This window comes from Prionailurus viverrinus, chromosome B3 (assembly GCF_022837055.1).
Source record: "Prionailurus viverrinus isolate Anna chromosome B3, UM_Priviv_1.0, whole genome shotgun sequence".
NCBI lineage: Eukaryota > Metazoa > Chordata > Mammalia > Carnivora > Felidae > Prionailurus > Prionailurus viverrinus.
The window spans coordinates 49437377-49461230 of NC_062566.1; the positions used below are offsets into that span (position 1 = coordinate 49437377).

Consider the following 23854-nt stretch of genomic DNA (forward strand, 5'->3'; position numbering starts at 1 on the left):
AGAATTATTTATTTGTTTTTGAGAGAGAGAGAGAAAGGGCATGAGCAGGGGAGGGGCAGAGAGAGGGAGAGAGAGAGAATCCCAAGCAGGTTCTGCATGTGCTTAATTGACTGAGCCACCCAGGCAACCCTGACTCTTCATTTTTAGTGAAGTGCCTCATGTATTTCATGGTTAACATTGTGACTGTAACCTTTGAGGCAGGATTTTTAACTAACACACAGGACCTGTTCATACTAATGAATCATGTCTCTTAAAAGTGGTCAGCTTGGAATTTATTCATTCCTATAAGGTTGCCATTGTTCAAAGTACTTTGAAGCTCATTGTAAAGAATTGTCTTCATGGCCAGTGTACAAGGTACAGAAGAAAGCCAATCTCATGATTTTGTGTTCACCCAGCTATGGAAACAAATGCTATCTCTCAAGCCCCTAAAAAATGTATTCACCCTACCTGCTTTCTAAGAGAAGCTTTTATATATTTCCAAACATAAAGCATCCCTTCATGTCTTTAAATAGCTCCATCTTCAAAGAATAGAGGACATTCTAAAGAATGGACTGTAATCTCCAAGAAATTCTAGGAGAGGAAATTTTAACCATGATTTGAGTAATGGCAACTTTGGAGTAAATGTGTTTCTTCTCCACAATAGCTGATCTTTCTGGGAAATAATATTTATTTATATGCTTAAGTGTCTACATATTGGGGTAAATGTCTTATTCATTATAGTCACATTTCATAGAAGAATAAAATGGTGGAGTAGAAAGAACATGGGCTTTAAAGAAAGACTCCTTACCCTGTTACTTACTGTAACTGTAACTTACTGTTCTAACAGTATGAAATGAGGGAAACCACTTCTTTGGACCCTTCCTTGTCTGTATAATGTTGTTAATGATACCAGAACTGTTGGAAGGACAATATGAGGTGCTATGTATAAAGCATGTGGCACAGAGCCTGTCTTGTGGTGGGGATACAATCAGTGCTAGTACTCTGCTCCCTTCCTGTCCTGGGCAATTCCCCTTTAAGCCTTTCTACTACCATTTCTAGTCCTACCAGATCCATTTGTTCCAATACCAAGACTTCTTGGCAAAACCTGAGCTGAAGTGAGAGTGACTTATTTTAAGGCCCAGGGAATAGGCTCCTCAGCTTGCAGGGGGGTGAACTGTTTGGCCCTTTTCTGTGATTCCCAACTAGTCAATTTTGGGGATTGTTTTCAGGTTTGATACAGATGTGACTAAATTCTAAGTCTCCTTTTGTCTTTATTGCAGTTAATGCTTGAATATGCTTTTATTTTTGTGATGATATGTGTGGGTCCAATAACCAGATATATTTATCAGTCAGGGTCTTGACAGAAAAGAGACGTCACCCTGAAATGAGAAAGATTGGAGAAAGATTAATAATGAAGGCACTATTTACAAAAGGGCAAAAGAAAAGTGGTCAAAGAAAAGCACATAGTGTAGCAATATGGCTGGCAATACTCCTTCTTGGTCTGAAGGGGCAATGGGAGGAAGCAATTACCTGTATCTGAGGGCTGCTCATGGCACCTGGGGCTCTCTGTAACTCAGCTTGAATGAGGTCAGGCAGAAAAATACCCCATTTCACTCTCCTCTGGCTACTCTGATCTTCTGCCACCTTTGGCCAAACCCAACCAGGAGCCAGAGGGTAAGGATCTTATGGGTCAGCTTCCCATGACAGAGGGCAGAGTGGAGAAGGATGGGGTGTGAATACAGAGGAGCAAACAGAATATCCAGCATCCACATCAAATGATATACTCAGAAAAAATAATATTTCTGCCAAAATAAATTTGCATGCCAATGATTTAATTTACTCTTCTATTGATTTTGTAAATTTTTTCATGTTAACAAATGTTAAATATCTTGTTTTTCCTGATAATATACATTAACTTACACCTGGAAATCAGTGTAATTGCATGCACTGGGCATGGCAGAATAGATTGGGATGGGTTTGGGAAAGATATTGAAAAAGAGAAGGGGGGGTTGGAGCATTTTAGATGTTGTGATATTGGTACAATGTTTTGAATTTTTTAAATGAAAACACTAATTTTGATGATAGTCTTATCTGAATGACTGCTAATTTATGAGTTTAGTAGAGGGTTCATAATATTTGGACTCTTCTAAGCAATGTAAGATGTTTACATTACTAGAATATACAATAAGAAATAGTATCACTTGGGCATAAAAAACAAATCCATACCAAATGTTGTTCAGTATTGTATTTTGAGTTTTGTTTTAAATGCTCAGTATTTCATAATATTACTGTTAGCAATTAGAATTTCTGGAGAATAAGAATACATGTTATTACAAGTAATTTCTTGGCTTCAAAGAAATCCATAAAACAGAATGACTGATGTTCCAATAAAGTATTGAGCACATATGTAAGAAAAATGGAAGCCTCTATTCCTTATTGAGGACTTCAAAATGTATAGTTTTCTAGAACCATGTGGCAGAGTAAAGGGAATACTGTCTTCTTAGAAGCACCTAAAAATGTGTGGGAATTAGAAGAGCATGTGGCTACACTTGTTGCATTGGTAGCATCCAGAGCAAGGGTTAGTGAGAAGGGTATTGAGCTTCTCACTCAATCCAGAGTAAGGGTTAGTGAGAAGGGTTAGTGAGCTGGGTTCATGGTAAGTATAAACTGGCTAATTTTGGATCAATGGTGAAGTTGTCCAAACAGATGAACTCAAAAGTATTTTCAGTGTTCCTATTTGTGCTGACAAAGCATGATTTAATATATTTTTTTCACAAATATTTTGACTTTCAGTTTCGCCATAAGAGTGATAATCAAGTGAATAATCGGCTATCTGAAGTGCTCATCGACAGCAAGTAAGAAAGACATTTTTGGGTTATTTTTAAGATTTGGGGGACCATAAAATGATCTTGACAATTGGTGGTTTTCTCTTTTAATTATGTTACTTTTCCCTTTCAATTTGTTAAAAACTGCAGTGTAAGTCCATTTTATCTTCATGGCTTATTTTAATGTTCAGCTGGTGCTTGTGCTACCTACTCAACATCAAATCCCTATGGAGTTTGTTTTGTGGACACAGGCAAATCATTATCACTTTTCATCTCTGGATCTAATACTGCTTAGACTTGACACCTCTGTAATGTCTTGTATGTCATAGACGTTTTATAAGGATTTGAATTATTTAATTTTGTAATTTCTGGGGAATATTGCTAGAAAGACTTTGACTCATTACTGTATTAAATGAATCTTGGATTTACTTGATAGTTAAATTTAGAATGGAATATTCACCATAACAGATTTTTTTATTCCTTTTAAATTGATAAATACTTATGGGAATGGTTCTTGGATTTGAAATGCTTTAAAACATGTATTTACACACTAATAACAGCAAAAACACCTCCATAAAACTTAGCAAAATTTCAAACCTTCATTGCATGGTTTCTTACTCTTTGTCCCTTTTTTTTGCTGATAATAATATGTGACAAAGGAAACTGGCTATGATATACTTCGTTCTGGTAGTCAGTCACATCTGCAGTGCTTTTGAATCATTTGGATACTGTGAAGACAGTTTTTTAAAAGGAATATCATAAAATGAAGTAATCATATGAGATGGGAAATTCCAAGAAATGGTAAAGATACCAAGAGGGACTAGGTATAATCTAGACAATAATTGGTAGGATTGAAGTAATTAATCTCCATAACTAAATTATTGACTGATCACTAATAACATAATGAATACATATAGCTTTTTCTGTATTTGCTTGTTTTAGAAAATAGTGTTAATGTACATTGAAGGAAAAGGATCTTAATATAAAATTATAGTGGTTAGAGACAGAGCCTCTGAAGGGGTGATTCTGATGGGACACAGATAAGCCATAAAGATGCCTGGAACCATGTGGTTCATTTCCAATGTTAGCAGGTTTTGGATTGTTGCCACTGGAGCATGGTGTTTAAAAGCATGAGTTTTGCACTCTGAGAGACATTAAATATGAGTTTAGTACTGACCCTAAACAATTCTGTGGTCTACAGCAAATTCTTAAGAGGTGGTGAATCTTTTTTTTTTTTTTAATATATGAAATTTATTGTCAAGAGGTGGTGAATCTTTATAAGCTAATGCAATATGTGGCTTTGAGCCACTGTTGCATATCTTGACTTTCTCAAGCCTTGTAGTTCTGACTGGATATTAGATCTGACAATATGATATAACTAATTCCCCAAGGAACATTTGATAACAAATCTTACTCCTTTAAAGTATCACCTCGTATAAAGTATGTTTTCAATGTACAATTACATAATGAATTTGAATAATGGCCCTAGCATATCTTTAATGTCCCCCCAAATTACCAGTTAAATCTTGTGGCAGTACCTTGGGGCATTAATTAGAGGCCAAGGGATTTATCTAGGAACTTAAATATTCAGAAACTCGATGATTGTATGTCTCCCACACATGCTATCTATCATTATCATTATTGTTAGAAGTAGTATTAGTGTTACTTTCTTGTGGTTTCATTTAGCTTTCTGTTGATTCCTCATGAAGTAACATCTCTTTGTAGTTCGATATGGTGTGATGTTTTAGTGTGTATTGTTGCTGATCATGTAAAATTGACAGGAGAAGCATATATCATTGAGTATGGAGTGTTCCTTAAGATTCAGTAAAAAATCAGGCCAGATTTTCCATTTAGAAGATGGCCCTTTACCGTGAAATCCTCTAGGGCAGGGGTCATCTCTTGATCACATCTGTGTCCCTTGAACCTAGCACAATGTATATTGAATTTTCAAACTGAGCGGTAACAAGTATTCTTGCTGAGAGAGCAATGTGCCAGAGTAGCTTGATCTATCTAATGTTGCTCAGTTGCATCACTGGCCAATTCCAGTGGCTGGTGTGGTGGTCTTTGTACAATATTCTCATGCTACAGAAACTGGCTTTCCATTTTTTGGATTTTGAAAAGTTGGAAAAATCAAATGGGCTCAGATCTGAGACAGTCAAGCTTCAAGTCCTCCCTTGAAGCTGGTGGTTGTAGAGGATACTGTTGGGGCTCTGCACAGACCCTCACTGTCTTCTGTACTCATCCCCAGCTTCTATTTGCATTGCTTGTAAGCACTTGCACCTGCTGTTTTCTTCCAGAGCACTGCCCTTGAACTGCTGGAGTCAGTGACTGGTGGGTGAAGGAGTGTGAAAGAGCAGCACCCCTGCCTCAATTAGACAAGCTCTGAGGTTAATTTGTACTCTCAACCACTCCTTTAGATCAGACAGAGGATGAGACTTGGCATGCAGTCACACCCTGTGTGTTTTTTTTCCCTTTCCCTGTGTTGTGTCTCATGTCCCTTACCAGTTTCTCCTGGAAGTACTTTCCTAATGAGACACTTGCATGTGAATCCTTATCTCAGGATCTGCTTCCAGAGAACCTGATGTGAGACAGTAGTTAATGCATACTAGATACCATTGCAGTGTTAATGGAAAATGTTAAGAAAGTGCTTTTGGGTCTATTCTTGGCACCTGTGGGTTGTGATCCAGTAATAAAGTAAGATGCCTGGAGGGGAACAGGGGAGTACAAGTGTTGCTGGAGGTGAGTGTCAGAGTGGGGTGTATGCCAGGTCCATGTGGCTACCTTTGTGTGCTGCTGGCAGAGGGTCTGGAACTACTGTACCGTTTGCTGATGGCATGTATGAATACCAATAGCTATCTTCGTGTTTCTCCAGAGAAGGTTTCAAGCAGTGCTAAAATCTTTAACCACTGTAGAAGCAAATGGGCAAGTGAGGGGCAATGATAGGTTTTGGACTTGTGGTCTTTGCACTAGGGCAGGAGCCATCATTGGCTTGTCTTGGAAAGAGGGGAGGCATGGTTAGCCTCAGGCTGGAGATTTTTAAGGGGAGGGAGGTGGGAAGAAAGCACTAGTCAGGAAACCTGGATTCATGTGTGAGTTTGAGCAATTAATTTTCCTTCTGGGCTTCTTCCTGCTGTGCTAAGAAGTGAGGAAGTTGGACAGGTACATTCAGATTCAATATGTATTTACTGAACAACTACCCTGTGTGAGCTCCAGTTCTTCCAAGTTTAACTTTCATAAAAAAACCCAAAGTGTGGGTAACAGTGCTCCATTTTAGAGATGAAGTGATTAACCCTGAGAGGGAGTGACTTGTCCAGGGTCCCATGGCAAGTAAGAGCCTAAATTAGACTTCTACTCATTCATGAAGAGGTATGTAAGTGTGGACTTTGTGGTATAATCCTGTCTTCACTATTGATTTTGTATTTGAAGGGCTTTGTATACAATTACAGGAATATAACATAGTTACATAATATATATGTAGTTTATCTGTATGTAATATACATTTGTATTATATACATTACTCCTCGAACATAGTTAGGATTGTGTGAGCTGTAATGCTAAGCACTGTAAACCTGGGTCACAAAATAAATAGAGCAATAAAACCCTTTCTTTTATAAACTTCTTTTTCAATTTCACTTTTTTTATGTTGTTACTCATATTCTTTTTAAATCAGGACCAATCTTTTTTTTTTTTTTCTGGTTTGAGGGTGCTTTATTCTATACCATGTGCTTTCTTGTTTTTTTTTTCAATATATGAAATTTATTGCCAAATTGGTTTCCATACAACACCCAGTGCTCATCCCAAAAGGTGCCCTCCTCAATACACATCACCCATCCCCCCCTCCCTCCCACCCCCCATCAACCCTCAGTTTGTTTTCAGTTTTTAAGAGTCTCTTATGCTTTGGCTCTTTCCCACTCTAACCTCTTTTTTTTTCCTTCCCCTCCCCCATTGGTTTCTGTTAAGTTTCTCAGGATCCACATAAGAGTGAAAACATATGGTATCTGTCTTTGTGTGGCTTATTTCGCTTAGCATCACACTCTCCAGTTCCATCCATGTTGCTACAAAGGGCCATATTTCGTTCTACTCATTGCCCTGTAGTACTGCATTGTGTATATAAACCACGATTTCTTTATCCATTCATCAGTTGATGGACATTTAGGCTCTTTCCATAATTTGGCTATTGTTGAGAGTGCTGCTATAAACATTAGGGTACAAGTGCCCCTATGCATCAGTACTCCTGTATCCCTTGGGTAAATTCCTAGCAGTGCTATTGCTGGGTCATAGGGTAGGTCTATTTTTAATTTTTTGAGGAACCTCCACACTGTTTTCCAGAGTGGCTGCACCAATTTGCATTCCCACCAACAGTGCAAGAGGGTTCCTGTTTCTCCACATCCTCTCCAGCATCTATCATCTCCTGATTTGTTCATTTTGGCCACTCTGACTGGCGTGAGGTGATATCTGAGTGTGGTTTTGATTTGTATTTCCCTGATGAGGAGGGACGCTGAACATCTTTTCATGGGCCTGTTGGCCATCCGGATGTCTTCTTTAGAGAAGTGTCTATTCATGTTTTCTGCCCATTTCTTCACTGGATTATTTGTTTTTCGGGTGTGGAGTTTGGTGAGCTCTTTATAGATTTTGGATACTAGCCCTTTGTCCGATATGTCATTTGCAAATATCTTTTCCCATTCCATTGGTTGCCTTTTAGTTTTGTTGGTTGTTTCCTTTGCTGTGCAGAAGCTTTTTATCGTCATAAGGTCCCAGTAATTCATTTTTGTTTTTAATTCCCTTGCCTTTGGGGATGTGTCAAGTAAGAGATTGCTACGGCTGAGGTAGAGAGGTCTTTTCCTGCTTTCTCCTCTAGAATTTGATGGTTTCCTGTCTCACATTCAGGTCCTTTATCCATTTTGAGTTTATTTTTGTGAACGGTGTGAGAAAGTGGTCTAGTTTCAACCTTCTGCATGTTGCTGTCCAGTTCTCCCAGCACCATTTGTTAAAGAGACTGTCTTTTTTCCATTGGATGTTCTTTCCTGCTTTTGTCAAAGATGGCCTGCTTTGGCCATACATTTGTGGGTCTAGTTCTGGGGTTTCTATTCTATTCCATTGGTCTATGTGTCTGTTTTTGTACCAATACCATGCTGTCTTGATGATGACAGCTTTGTAGTAGAGGCTAAAGTCTGGGATTGTGATGCCTCCTGCTTTGGTCTTCTTCTTCAAAATTACTTTGGCTATTTGGGGCCTTTTGTGGTTCCATATGAATTTTAGGATTGCTTGTTCTAGTTTCGAGAAGAATGCTGCTGCAATTTTGATTGGGATTGCATTGAATGTGTAGATAGCTTTGGCTAGTATTGACATTTTGACAATATTTATTCTTCCTATCCATGAGCAGGGAATGTCTTTCCATTTCTTTATATCTTCTTCAATTTCCTTCATAAGCTTTCTATAGTTTTCAACATACAGATCTTTTACATCTTTGGTTAGGTTTATTCCCAGGTATTTTATGCTTCTTGGTGCAATTGTGAATGGGATCAGTTTCTTTATTTGTCTTTCTGTTGCTTCGTTGTTAGTGTATAAGAATGCAACTGATTTCTGTACATTGATTTTGTATCCTGCGACTTTGCTGAATTCATGTATCAGTTCTAGCAGACTTTTGGTGGAATCTATCGGGTTTTCCATGTATAATATCATGTCATCTGCAAAAAGCGAAAGCTCGACTTCATCTTTGCCAATTTTGATGCCTTTGATTTCCTTTTGTTGTCTGATTGCTGATGCTAGCACTTCCAACATTATGTTAAACAACAGCGGTGAGAGTGGGCATCCCTGTCGTGTTCCTGATCTCAGGGAAAAAGCTCTCAGTTTTTCCCCGTTGAGGATGATGTTAGCTGTGGGCTTTTCATAAATGGCTTTTATGATCTTTAAATTTTTTTTTTTCAACGTTTATTTATTTTTGGGACAGAGAGAGACAGAGCATGAACGGGGGAGGGGCAGAGAGAGAGGGAGACACAGAATGGGAAACAGGCTCCAGGCTCCGAGCCATCAGCCCAGAGCCCGACGCGGGGCTCGAACTCACGGACCGCGAGATCGTGACCTGGCTGAAGTCGGACGCTTAACCAACTGCGCCGCCCAGGCGCCCCTATGATCTTTAAGTGTGTTCCTTCTATCCCAACTTTCTCAAGGGTTTTTATTAAGAAAGGGTGCTGAATTTTGTCAAAGGCCTTTTCTGCATCGATTGACAGGATCATATGGTTCTTATCTTTTCTTTTATTAATGTGATGTATCACGTTGATTGATTTGCGAATGTTGAACCAGTCTTGCATCCCAGGAATGAATCCCACTTGATCATGGTGAATAATTCTTTTTATATGCTGTTGAATTCGATTTGCTAGTATCTTAATGAGAATTTTTGCATCCATATTCATCAGGGATATTGGCCTATATTTCTCTTTTTTTACTGGGTCTCTGTCTGGTTTAGGAATCCAAGTAATGCTGGCTTCATAGAATGAGTCTGGAAGTTTTCCTTCCCTTTCTATTTCTTGGAATAGCTTGAGAAGGATAGGTATTATCTCTGCTCTAAACATCTGGTAGAACTCCCCTGGGAAGCCATCTGGTCCTGGACTATTATTTGTTGGGAGATTTTTGATAACCTGTTCAATTTCTTCGCTGGTTATGGGTCTGTTCAAGCTTTCTATTTCCTCCTGTTTGAGTTTTGGAAGCGTGTGGGTGTTTAGGAATTTGTCCATTTCTTCGAAGTTGTCCAATTTGTTGGCATATAATTTTTCATAGTATTCCCTGATAATTGTTTGTATCTCTGAGGGATTGGTTGTAATAATTCCATTTTCATTCATGATGTTATCTGTTTGGGTCATCTCCCTTTTCTTTTTGAGAAGCTTGGCTAGAGGTTTGTCAATTTTATTTTTTCAAAAAACCAACTCTTGGTTTCGTTGATCTGCTCTACAGTTTTTTTAGATTCTATATTGTTTATTTCTGCTCTGATCTTTATTATTTCTCTTCTTCTGCTGGGTTTAGGCTGCCTTTGCTGTTCTGCTTCTAGTTCCTTTAGGTGTGCTGTTAGATTTTGTATTTGGGATTTTTCTTGTTTCTTGAGATAGGCCTGTATTGCAATGTATTTTCCTCTCAGGACTGCCTTCGTTGTATCCCAAAGCGTTTGGATTGTTGTATTTTCATTTTCGTTTGTTTCCATATATTTTTTGATTTCTTTTCTAATTGCCTGGTTGACCCACTCATTCTTTAGTAGGGTGTTCTTTAACCTCCATGCTTTTGGAGGTTTTCCAGACTTTTTCCCGTGGTTGATTTCAAGCTTCATAGCATTGTGGTCTGAAAGTATGCATGGTATAATTTCAATTCTTGTGAACTTATGAAGGGCTGTTTTGTGACCCAGTATATGATCTATCTTGGAGAATGTTCCATGTGCAGTCTAGAAGAAAGTATATTCTGTTGCTTTGGGATGCAGAGTTCTAAATATATCTGTCAAGCCCATCTGATCCAATGTATCATTCAAGGCCCTTGTTTCTTTATTGACCGTGTGTCTAGATGATCTATCCATTTCTGTAAGTGGAGTGTTAAAGTCCCCTGGAATTACCACATTCTTATCAATAAGGTTGCTTATGTTTATGAGTAATTGTTTTATACATTTGGGGGCTCCCATATTTGGCACATAGACATTTATAACTGTTAGCTCTTCCTGATTGATAGACCCTGTAATTATTATATAATGCCCTTCTTCATCTCTTGTTACAGCCTTTAATTTAAAGTCTAGTTTGTCTGATATAAGTATGGCTACTCAAGCTTTCTTTTGGCTTCCAGTAGCATGATAAATAGTTCTCCATCTCCTCACTCTCAATCTGAAGATGTCCTCAGGTCTAAGATGAGTCTCTTGTAGACAGCGAATAGATGGGTCTTGTTTTTTTTATCCATTCTGATACCTTATGTCTTTTGGTTGGCGCATTTAGTCCATTTGCATTTAGTGTTATTATAGAAAGATATGGGTTTAGAGTCATTGTGATGTCTGTATGTTTTATGCTTGTAGCGATGTCTCTGGTACTTTGTCTCACAGGATTCCCCTTAGGATCTCTTGTAGGGCTGGTTTAGTGGTGACGAATTCCTTCAGTTTTTGTTTGTTTGGGAAAACCTTTATCTCTCCTTCTATTTTAAATGACAGACTTACTGGATAAAGGATTCTCGGCTGCATATTTTTTCTGTTCTTCACGTTGAAGATCTCGTGCCAATCCTTTCTGGCCTGCCAAGTTTCAAAAGAGAGATCAGTCATGAGTCTTATAGGTCTCCCTTAAATGTTAGGGCACGTTTATCCCTTGCTGCTTTCAGAATTTTCTCTTTATCCTTGTATTTTGCCAGTTTCACTATGATATGTCATGCAGAAGATCGATTCAAGTTACGTCTGAATGGAGTTCTCTGTGCCTCTTGGATTTCAATGCCTTTTTCCTTCCCCAGTTCAAGGAAGTTCTCAGCTATAATTTCTTCAAGTACCCCTTCAGCACCTTTCCCTCTCTCTTCCTCCTCTGGGATACCAATTATGCGTATATTATTTTTTAGTGTATCACTTTGTTCTCTCTAATTTTCTCCTCATACTCCTGGGTTTTTTTTTAATCTCTCTTTTTCTCAGCTTCCTCTTTTTCCATAATTTTATCTTCTAGTATACCTGTTCTCTCCTCTGTCTCTTCCATCCGAGCCATAGTCGTTTCCATTTTATTTTGCATGTTGTTTAAAGCGTTTTCCATGGGGCGCCTGGGTGGCGCAGTCGGTTAAGCGTCCGACTTCAGCCAGGTCACGATCTCGCGGTCCGTGAGTTCAAGCCCCGCGTCGGGCTCTGGGCTGATGGCTCAGAGCCTGGAGCTTGTTTCTGATTCTGTGTCTCCCTCTCTCTCTGCCCCTCCCCCGTTCATGCTCTGTCTCTCTCTGTCCCAAAAATAAATAAACGTTGAAAAAAAAAATTTTAAAGCGTTTTCCGGCTCCTCCTGACTGTTCCTTAGTCCCTTGATCTCTGTTGCAAGAGATTCTCTGCTGTCATCTATACTGTTTTCAAGCCCAGGGAGTAATTTTATGACTATTATTCTAAATTCACTTTCTGTTATATTATTTAAATCCTTTTTGATCAGTTCATTAGCTGTTGTTATTTCCTGGAGATTCTTCTGAAGGGAATTCTTCCGCTTGGTCATTTTGGATAGTCCCTGGAGTGGTGCAGACCTGCAGGGCACTTCCCCTGTGCTGTGGTGTATAACTGGAGTTGGTGGGCGGGGCCACAGTCAGACCAGATGTCTGCCCTCAGCCCACTGCTGGGGCCACAGTCAGACTGGTGTGTGCCTTCTCTTCCCCTCTCCTAGGGGTGGGATTCACTGTGAGGTGGTGTGGCCCGTCTGGGCTACTTGCACACTGCGAGGCTTGTGGTGCTGGGGATCTGGCGTATTAGCTGGGGTGGGTAGGCAAGGTGCACGGGGGCAGGAGGGGTAGGCTTAGCTCGCTTCTCCTTAGGTGATCCACTTCAGGAGGGGCCCTGTGGCAGCGGGAGGGAGTCAGACCCGCTGCCGGAGGGGTGGCTCTGCAGAAGCACAGCGTTGGGTGTTTGCACGGAGCAAGCAAGTTCCCTGGCAGGAACTGGTTCCCTTTGGGATTTTGTCTGGGGGATGGGTGAGGGAGATGGCGCTGGCGAGGCCTTTGTTCCCAGCCAAACTGAGTTCTGTCTTGCAGGGGCTCAGCAACTCTCCCTCCCTTTGTCCTCCAGCCTTCCCGTTTTCTGAGCAGAGCTGTTAACTTATGACCTCCCAGATGCTAAGTCCTACTTGCTGTCGGAACACACTCCGTCTGGCCCCTCCGCTTTTGCAAGCCAGACTTGGGGGCTCTGCTTGGCCGGTGGGGTGGGCCACCCCTCTGCCCCGGCTCCCTCCTGCCAGTCCATGCAGCGCGCACCGCCTCTCCGCCCTTCCTATTCTCTTCCGTGGGCCTCTGGTCTGCGCTTGGCTCCAGAGACTCCGTTCTGCTAATCCTCTGGCTGTTTTCTGGGTTATTTAGGCAGGTGTAGGTGGAATCTAAGTGATCAGCAGGACGTGAGGTGAGCCCAGCGTCCTCCTACGCCGCCATCTTCCGACGATCCTAGGACCAATCTTCTGTATCTGCAATCTCTTATAATATGTAAAGTGCTTAAGAAATACATGTTGTAATAGCCTTTGACAAAATTTGCTGACTTTGGTTTTAAAACTAAGTAGGGGTGGCATGATTCCATATTGTAGAAATGATTGTGATTGCTAAATTTAAGTGCACATTTTTGCCCCAAGCCATGAAATAAAGTAGCCCTCCTTTCTCTGCAGTTGCACTTTCCATGGTTTTGGTTACCCATGCTCAACCATGGTCTGGAAGCAGGTGACCTAATTTCTGACATATCACTAGAAGGTCAGTAGTAGCCTAGTGCTACATTACAGTGCCTGCATTATTCACCTCACTTCATCTCATCATGTGGGCATTTTGTCATCTCACATCATCACAAGAAGAAGGGTGAGTGTGGTATTATAGGATATTTTGAGAGAGAGAGATCACATTCACATAACTTTATATTGTTAGAATTGTTCTGTTTTATTACTAGTTAATGCTATTAATCTCTTACTGTGTCTAATTTGGAAATTAAACTTTATCATAGGTTTGTGTGTATAGGAAAAAATATAGTATGGGGTTCGGTACTATGTGCAGTTTGAAGCATCCACTAGGGGTCTTGGAATGTGTCCCCTGCAGATAAGGGGGGACTCCTGTACCATTTGCTGATGTTATGTATGAATACCAATAGCTATCTTAGTGTTTCTTGAGACGGTGCCTCAAATTATGCTAATCTCCTTGACTACTGTGGGAGCAACCGGCAAGTGAGGGGCAATGAGAGGGAGTGTGATAGTCCCTGCAGAGGTCATCCTACTTGATTCCCCTCAACCTGGGCTGCACATTGCATCAGTGCCCCAGCAACTCCAGAGTAATTAAATAAGGGTCTTGGAAATGATACCCTGGTGTTTTTTAAGTTTCCATGATGATTCTATGCAGATAGAGTTGATAACTTCTAATCAAATCCATTGCTATGTCCATATATGAATCTCTATGTCTATATTTGTTTAATTTGAAAAGACATCCAAGGAAGGGAATTCCATTAATTTTGAAAATGGTAAGCAAGGTTTTTCCACATAATAAATATTCTTACAAAGAAATATTGTAAATGATTCTTGACAGAATATAAAATTCTGTAATGCTTATTTATGTGTTTTGTCCTCTCTGTGGAATCATTGTATTACTTTAACATATTTATGCAACTTCCAATTTTTGTAGTTCTGTCCCATCAGTGTTTCTAGTCATAGGGATTTTGGACAAGGTGAAGAGTATACAGATTGACTGCTACTTAGTTAGGCAGTCACTAGCCACATGTGGCTACTGAACACTGGCAGTGTGGCAGGTGCAAATAAGATGTGCTGTTAAGTATAAAGTATATACCAGATTTTGAAGACTTAGTACCAAAAAGGGAATGTAAGATGCATCATTAATAATTTTTTTACATTGGGGGGGGGGTACCTGAGGGGGCTCAGTCGCTTAAGTGTCCGACTTCAACTCAGGTCATGATCTCACAGTTCGTGAGTTTGAGCTCTGCACTGGGCTCTGCACTGACAGTGTGGCATCTGCTTGGGATTCGCTCTGTCTCTCTGCCACTCCCCCACTCGCTCATCCACTTTTTTTTCTTTCTCAAAGTAAATAAATAAATTTAAAAAATAACGGTTATATTGGTTCCATTTTGAAATATTTTCTATATATTGGTTAAATAAAATATATTATTAAAATGAAATTTACCTGTTTTTTAAATGTCATTTTTCTTTCGTTTTTTATTTTAATTCCAATGTAGTTAACAGTGTTATATTAATTTCAGGTGTATAATACACTGATTCAACACTGCCGTACAACAACCAGTGTTCATCAAGATGAGGGTACTCTTAATCTCCTTCATCTATTTTACCTATCCTGTCATTGACCTCCCCACTGGTAACCATCTGTTTGTTCTCTGCAGTTAAGAGTCTATTTTCCTTTTTTCTTTTTTCTTTTTTTTTTTTTTTGGTTCCTTTGTCTCTTTCTTGGTTCGTTTGTTTTGTTGCTTAAATTCCACATATGAGTGAAGTAATATGGTATTTGTCTTTTTCTTATGGCTTATTTCAGTTAGCAGTATACTCTAGATCCATCTATGGTGTTGCAAGTGGCAAGATTTCATTCTTTTTTTTTATGGCTGTGTAATATTCCATTGTATATATCTACATATATATATTCTTCTTTATCCATTCATGTATTGATGAACACTTGGGCTCTTTCATAATTTGGCTATTGTAAATAATGCTACAGTAAACATAAGGGTACATATACCCCTTTGAATTAACTGTTTTTGTATTCTTTGGGTAAATACTCAATAGTGTGATTACTGGATTGTAGGGTAGTTCTATTTTTAATTTAAAAATTTTTTAACTGTTTACTTATTTTTGAGAGTGTCAGAAGGGGAGGGGCAGAGAGAGAGAAGGAGACACAGAATCTGAAGCAGGCTCCAGGCTCTGAGCCTTTAGCCCAGTGCCCAACACAGGGCTTGAACCCACAAACCACAAGATCATAACCTGAGCCGAAGTCAGACACTTAACTGACTGAACCATCTAGGCACCCCTATTTTTAATTTTTTGAGGAATCTCTGTTATTGTCTTCCACAGTGGTTACACCAGTTTGCGTTCTCACCAGCAGTGCAGGAGGGTTCCTTTTCCTCCACATCCTCTCCAACACTTGTTGTTTCTTGTGTTTTTGATTTTAGCCATTAAGACAGGTATGAGGTGATATTTCATTGTGGTTTTGATTAGCATTTCACTGATGATGAGTGATGTTGAACATCTTTTCATGTGTCTGTTGGCCATCTTAATGTATTCTTTGGAGAAATGTCTGCTTGTGTCTTCTGCCCGTTTTTGATTGGATTATTTGTGTTTGTGTGTGTGTGTGTGTGTGTGTGTGTGTGTGTGTAGTTGTATAAGTTATTCATATATTTTGGATAGTAACCTTTTATCTGACATATCATTTGCAAATATTTTCTCTCATTCAGTAGGCTGTCTTTCAGTTTTGTTGATTCTTTGCTTTGCTGTGCAGAAGCTGTTTATTTTGATGTACTCCAAATAGTTAAATTTTGCTTTTGTTTCCCTTGATTCAGGATACATATGTAGAAAAATGTTTTTATGCTGATGCCGGAGAAATTACTGCTTGTGCTCTCTTCTAGGATTTTTATGATTTCAGGCCTCGCTCTTTGGTACTTCATCCATTTTGAGTTTATTTTGGTGAATGGTATCAGAAAATGGGTCAGTTTCATTCTTTTGCATGTAGCTGTCCAGTTTTCCCATTACCATTTGTTGAAGAGACTGTCTTTTTCCCATTGCATACTCTGGCCTCCTTTGTTAATTAATTGAACATAAAATTGGGGATTTGGGCCTCTGTTCTGTTCCATTGATCTATATGTCTATTTTTGTGCCAATACCATACTATTTTGATTACAAGAGCTTTGTAAGATGACTTGAAATCTGGGATTGTGATACCTCCAGTTTTATTTTTCTTTTTCAAGATTTCTCTGGCTATTGGGGGTCTTTTGTGGTTCCATACAAATTTTTGGATTATTTGTTCTAGTTCTGTGGAAAATGCTATTGGTATTTTGATATGGATTGCATTAAATCTGTAGATTGTTCGGGGTAGTATAGACATTTTAACATTATTTGTTCTTCCAGCCCATGAGAATATAATGTCTTTCCATTTGTTTGTGTCCTCTTCAATTTCTTTCATCAGTGTTTTATACTTTTCAGAGTACAGGTCTTTCACTTCCTAGGTATTTTATTATTTTGGTGTCATTTTAAATGGGGCTGTTTTCTTAATTTCTCTTTATGCTGCTTCATTATTAGTGTATTAAAATGCAACAGACTTCTGTAAAGTGATTTAGTATCCTGTGACTCTACTGAATTCATTTATCAGTTCTACTAGTTTTCTGGTGGAATCTTTAGGGTTTTCTACCTAAGGTATCAGATACCTGTAAATATCAAGTACCTGCAAATAGTGGAAGTTGTATTTCTCTGCTACCATTTCAGATTCCTTTTATTCGTTTTTTTGTTGTCAGACTGCTATGGCTAGGGTTTGCAGTACTATGTGGAATAAAAATGGTGAGAATGGACATCCTTGTCTTGTTCCTGACCTTAGGAGGAAAGCTCTCAGTTGAAACATTTTTTGAATGTGGCTACTAGAAATTTAAAATTACTTACATGGCTCACATTTTTGGCTGGTATTCTATTTCTACTGGATGACATTGCTCTATACAACACGTTTAGGTATGTGTGAGAGAACTGAGCAGAGAAGAAAATGAAGTCTGTGCTACAAGCCTAGTCTCCTGATTATCAGGCCCAGATTTTCTGTGCAGTCTTCCAGGCTGCCAGCATTGTTGTTTGTGTCACTATGAACAAATAGGGTCAGTGTCATTTTTGTTAATATTTAATTTCCCTGACATCTTCTGAACTTACACTTGTGCATTAGAGCAATGTGAGTTCAGGTGCTGCAATGCAATTACCTTTGAGTCTGGATGTTTCCTTGACACCACTAGATTTTAAATGGCTTCTGACCATCAACTTTCTGTATAACACGTTTCATTTATACTTTCCTGAGCATCAATAAATATTTCTTAAATCTATCAAGCTCTTTTATGGAACCATTCCCATCAACCTTATTCATCTTTTTTCTTATGTTTGGAAACTTTTTTGAATTGATCCCTTTTCCATAAGACTGAGTTTTTGTAATATATTTATAAAACTCACAAAAGATGATTATATGAACACATTACTTCCTATGTGAGGTAATGAGAACTTGAAGCACTCTTACTCAGTTCGCTGATGACAACCTTTATCAGAGAATCCTGGATATAAGTGTGAGTAAGACTAGGTTGAGCACACTGACTGAACCCTGGGAGGTTTCAGTTCCATCAAACATGATGGTTTCCTGAGTCAAACCATCACCACCTAAGTTCTAAGTTTATTTCTTATTAATCACAGCACAGCATGAAAAAACCCCACAAAATATTCTCCTTTAAAAAATGTATTAGAGACATATGTAAATCTGCAAACAGCAATAATTTAAAACAGTTTAAGTTTTATATTACAATTGCTAGCTATATAGCACTCATATATTATATGTATGCATCAGTTCTGAACTACAGAGCTCCTAGAGGGAAATTTGGGCAGTGATTCAGAAGTGTGGCTAGTAGATCCTTCAGGAAGCTCTGAAGGAACTCTTCCCATCTTCCTTGTCCTGCCAGATTAAATGTATATGGACGTATGGTCAAAAAAATCTATCATTTGCTGCTGAATTCTTGGGAAAAAACTTAGGAGAGGGAGACTTCGTGTATGGTATTCCCCTCTGCTAGATTTGATTCCAAATGTCAGTCTTGGGTAAAAGTGGATTATTGTTCTTACTAAATATGCTTTCTTTCTCTCCTTGAGCACCTGCAACAAAAAATACCAAAGGTCGTTGAATTTAATGAGCCTGAAGCTGACACATACTTAGCTTGTCTGTGTGTTTCTTGTAAGTGGGGGAGTAGGAGTACTTGAGGGCCTGGGGTTCTGTTGCTCACGTGGAAGCACCAGTACCTGCACTGAGTTACCTTCTCTTTATCTGGATTTGTAGGCTTACAATCAGAGTGGAGACTTTTGTGGTTAAATGCAGGCAGAATACAAACTCTGAGTTTATCTCCACCTCATCCAGATAATTTATATGTTATGATGGTACCATTGGGTCTATGGGACAGCTATTTAGGGTGTATATGAAGAGACCCACATATTTAAGAGGAAAATTTGAGGTGAAAATCTTGATTCTTTTTTCTTTTTATTATTTTTTTAATATGAAATTTATTGTCAAATTGGATTCCATACAACACCCAGTGCTCATCCCAACAGGTCCCCTCCTCAATACCTATCACCCACTCTCCCCTCCCTCCCACCTCCCATCAACCCTTAGTTTATTCTCAGTTTTTAAGAGTCTCTCATGCTTTGGCTCCCTCCCTCTCTAACCTTTTTTTTTTCCTTCTCCTCTCCCATGGTCTTCTGCTAAGTTTCTCAGGATCCATATATGAGTGAAAACATATGGTATGTGTCTTTCTCTGTGTGACTTATTTCACTTAGCATCACACTGTCCAGTTCCATCCACGTTGCTACAAAAGGCCAAATTTCATTCTTTCTCATTGCCACGTAGTACTCCATTGTGTATATAAGCCACAATTTCTTTATCCATTCATCAGTTGAAGGACATTTAGGCTCTATCCATAATTTGGCTATTGTTGAAAGTGTTGCTATAAACATTGGGGTACAAGTGCCCCTATGCATCAGAACTCCTGTATCCCTTGGGTAAATTCCTAGCAGTGCTATTGCTGGGTCATAGGGTAGATCTTTTAATTTTTTGAGGAACCTCCACACTGTTTTCCAGAGTGGCTGCACCAGTTTGCATTCCCACCAACAGTGCAAGAGGGTTCCTGTTTCTCCACATCCTCTCCAGCATCTATCATCTCCTGATTGTTCATTTTAGCCACTCTGACTGGTGTGAGGTGGTATCTGAGTGTGGTTTTGATTTGTATTTCCTTGATAAGGAGTGACGTTGAGCATCTTTTCATGTGCCTGTTGTCCATCTGGTTGTCTTCTTTAGAGAAGTGTCTATTCATGTTTTTTGCCCATTTATTCACTGGGTGAAGAAATTTCTTCACTGGTATTTGTTTTTTGGGTGTGGAGTTTGGTGAGCTCTTTATAGATTTTGGATACTAGCCCTTTGTCTGATATGTCATTTGCAAATATCTTTTCCCATTCCGTTGGTTGCCTTTTAGTTTTGTTGGTTGTTTCCTTTGCTGTGCAGAAGCTTTTTATTTTCATAAGGTCCCAGTAGTTCATTTTTGCTTTTAATTCCCTTGACTTTGGGGATGTGTCAAGTAAGAAATTGCTACGGCTGAGGTCAGAGAGGTCTTTTCCTGCTTTCTCCTCTAGAATTTGATGGTTTCCTGTCTCACATTCAGGTCCTTTATCCATTTTGAGTTTATTTTTGTGAATGGTGTGAGAAAGTGGTCTAGTTGCAACCTTCTGCATGTTGCTGTCCAGTTCTCCCAGCACCATTTGTTAAAGAGACTGTCTTTTTTCCATTGGATGTTCTTTCCTGCTTTGTCAAAGATGAGTTGGCCATACGTTTGTGGGTTTAGTTCTGGGGTTTCTATTCTATTCCATTGGTCTATGTGTCTGTTTTTGTACCAATACCATGCTGTCTTGATGATGACAGCTTTGTAGTAGAGGCTAAAGTCTGGGATTGTGATGCCTCCTGCTTTGGTCTTCTTCTTCAAAATTCCTTTGGCTATTCGGGGCCTTTTGTGGTTCCATATGAATGTTAGGATTGCTTGTTCTAGTTTCGAGAAGAATGCTGGTGCAATTTTGATTGGGATTGCATTGAATGTGTAGATAGCTTTGGGTAGTATTGACATTTTGACAATATTTATTCTTCCAATCCATGAGCAGGGAATGTCTTTCCATTTCTTTATATCTTCTTCAATTTCCTTCATAAGCTTTCTATAGTTTTCAACATACAGATCTTTTACATCTTTGGTTAGATTTATTCCTAGGTATTTTATGCTTCTTGGTGCAATTGTGAATGGGATCAGTTTCTTTATTTGTCTTTCTGTTGCTTCATTATTAGTGTATAAGAATGCAACTGATTTCTGTACATTGATTTTGTATCTGCGACTTTGCTGAATTCATGTATCAGTTCTAGCAGACTTTGGTGGAGTCTCTCGGGTTTTCCATGTATGATATCATGTCATCTGCAAAAAGCGAAAGCTTGACTTCATCTTTGCCAATTTTGATGCCTTTGATTTCCTTTTGTTGTCTCATTGCTGATGCTAGCACTTCCAACACTATGTTAAACAACAGTGGTGAGAGTGGACATCCCTGTCGTGTTCCTGATCTCAGGGGGAAAGTTCTCAGTTTTTCCCCATTGAGGATGTTGTTAGCTGTGGGCTTTTCATAAATGGCTTTTATGATGTTTAAGTATGTTTTTTCTATCCCGACTTTCTCGAGGGTTTTTATCCAGAAAGGGTGCTGAATTTTGTAAAATGCTTTTTCTGCATCTATTGACAGGATCTTTATGGTTCTTTTCTTTTATTGATGTGATGTATCACACTGATTGATTTGCGAATGTTGAACCAGTCTTGCATCCCAGGAATGAATCCCACCTGATCATGGTGAATAATTCTTTTCATATGCTGTTGAATTTGATTTGCTAGTATCTTATTGAGAATTTTTGCATCCATATTCATCAGGGATATTGGCCTGTAGTTCTCTTTTTTTGCTTGGTCTCTGTCTGGCTTAGGAATCCAAGTAATGCTGGCTTCATAGAATGAGTCTGGAAGTTTTCATTCCCTTTCTTTTTTTGGAACAGCTTGAGAGGTATAGGTCTTATCTCTGCTTTAAATATCTGGTAGAATCCCCCTGGGAAGCCATCTGGTCCTGGACTCTTATTTGTTGGGAGATTTTTGATAACTGATTCCATTTCTTCGCTGGTTATGGGTCTGTTCAAGTTTTCTATTTCTTCCTGTTTGAGTTTTGGAAGTGTGTGGGTGCTTAGGAATTTGTCCATTTCTTCGAAGTTGTCCAGTTTGTTGGCATATAATTTTTCATAGTATTCCCTGATAATTGCTTGTATTTCTGAGGGATTGGTTGTAATAATTCCATTTTCATTCATGATGTTATCTGTTTGGGTCATCTCCCTCTTGTTTTTGAGAAGCCTGGCTAGAGGTTTGTCAATTTTGTTTATGTTTTCAAAAAACCAACTGTTGGTTTCATTGATCTGCTCTACAGTTTTTTTTTTAGATTCTATATTGTTTATTTCTCCTCTGATTTTTATTTCTCTTCTTCTGCTGGGTTTGGGGTGTCTTTGCTGCTCTACTTCTATTTCCTTTAGGTGTGCTGTTAGATTTTGTATTTGGGATTTTTCTTGTTTGAGATATCCTGTATTGCAGTGTATTTTCCTCTCAGGACTGCCTTCGCTGCGTCCCAAAGCATTTGGATTGTTGTATTTTCATTTTCGTTTGTTTCCATATATTTTTTAATTTCTTCTCTAATTGCCTGGTTGACCTATTCATTCTTTAGTAGGGTGTTCTTTAATCTCCCTGCTTTTGGAGGTTTTCCAGACTTTTTCCTGTGGTTGATTTCAAGCTTCATAGCATTGTGGTCTGAAAGTATGCATGGTATAATTTCAATTCTTGTGAACTTATGAAGGGCTGTTTTGTGACCCAGTATGTGATCTATCTTGGAGAATGTTCCATGTGCACTCAAGAAGAAAGTATATTCTGTTGCTTTGGGATGCAGAGTTCTAAATATATCTGTCAAGTCCATCTGATCCAATGTCTCATTCAGGGCCCTTGTTTCTTTATTGAGCCTGTATCTAGATGATCTATCCAATGTTGTAAGTGGAGTGTTAAAGTCCCCTGGAATTACCACATTCTTATCAATAAGGTTGCTTATGTTTGTGAGTAATTGTTTTATATATTTGGGGGCTCCTGTATTTGGCACATAGATATTTATAATTGTTAGCTCTTCCTGATGGATAGAGCCTGTAATTATTATATAATGCCCTTCTTCATCTCTTGTTACAGCCTGTAACTTAAAGTCTAGTTTGTCTAAGTATGGCTACTCCAGCTTTCTTTTGACTTCCAGTAGCATGATAGATAGTTCTCCATCCCCTCACTTTCAATCTGAAGGTGTCCTCAGGTCTAAAATGAGTCTCTTGGAGATAGCAAATAGACGGGTCTTGTTTTTTCATCCATTCTGATACCCTGTGTCTTTTGGTTGAGCATTTAGTCACTTTACATTCAGTGTTGTTATAGAAAGATATGGGTTTAGAGTCATTGTGATGTCTCTAGGTTTCATGCATGTAGTGATGTCTCTGGTACTTTGTGGTCTTTGCAACATTTCACTCTCAGAGTGCCCCTTAGGATCTCTTGTAGGGCTGGTTTAGTGGTGACGAATTCCTTCAGTTTTTGTTTGTTTGGGAAGACCTTTATCTCTCCTTCTATTCTAAATGACAGACTTGCTGGATAAAGGATTCTCGGCTGCATATTTTTTCTGTTCATCACATTGAAGATCTCCTGCCATTCCTTTCTGGCCTGCCAAGTTTCAGTAGATAGGTATGCCACTAGTCTTATGGGTCTCCCTTTGTAGGTGAGAGCCTGTTTATCCCTAGCTGCTTTCAGAATTTTCTCTTTATCCTGGTATTTTTCCAGTTTCACTATGATAGGTCATGCAGATCTAGTGGAGATAGATAGTGAAGATAGATAGATCATGCAGATAGTGCAGAAGATCGATTCCAGTTACGTCTGAAGGGAGTTCTCTGTGCCTCTTGGATTTCAATGCCTGTTTTCTTCCCCAGATCGGGGAAGTTCTCAACTATAATTTGTTCAAGTACACCTTCAGCTCCTTTCTCTCTCTCTTCCTCTTCTGGAATTTCTATTACACAGATTTTGTTCCTTTTGATTGCATCACTTAGTTCTCTCTAATTCTCCCCTTATACTCCTGGATTTTTTCATCTTTCTTTTTCTCAGACTCCTCTTTTTCCATAATTTTATCTTTTAACTCACCTATTCTCTCCTTTGCCTCTTCAATCCAAGCTGTGGCTGCCTCCATTTTATTTTGCGCCTCATTTATAGCATTTTTTTAGCTCCTCATGACTGTTTCTTAGTTCCCTGATATCTGTAGCAATGGATTCTCTGCTGTCCTCTATACCATTTTCAAGCCCAATGATTAATTTTATGACTATTATTCTAAATTCTTGTTCCATTATATTGCTTAAGACGTTTTTGTTCAATTCGTTAGGTGTTGCTACTTCCTGGAGTTTCTTTTGAGGAGAATTCTTCCATTTCGTCCTTTTGGGTAGTCCCTGGGGTGGCTCTAAACTTCAGGGCACTTCGCCTGTGCTGTCCAGAGTAACTT

The 23854-nt window shown here is 39.0% G+C and overlaps 1 protein-coding gene across 14 annotated transcripts in view; it reads left to right on the top strand.

Moving 5' to 3' along the window:
- The window catches only part of ATP8B4 (ATPase phospholipid transporting 8B4 (putative)), a 268475-nt gene that overhangs the window by 86392 nt on the left and 158229 nt on the right, over positions 1–23854 (top strand). For all 14 annotated transcript variants that reach the window (XR_007152769.1, XR_007152768.1, XR_007152767.1 and 11 more), the window contains one exon: positions 2773–2834. Coding sequence is in view for 11 of the 14 variants with exons in the window: in XM_047861372.1 (XP_047717328.1) it covers positions 2773–2834 (62 nt within the window). In the remaining 3 variants the exon portion in view is untranslated. The remainder of the gene's footprint in view (positions 1–2772; positions 2835–23854) is intronic.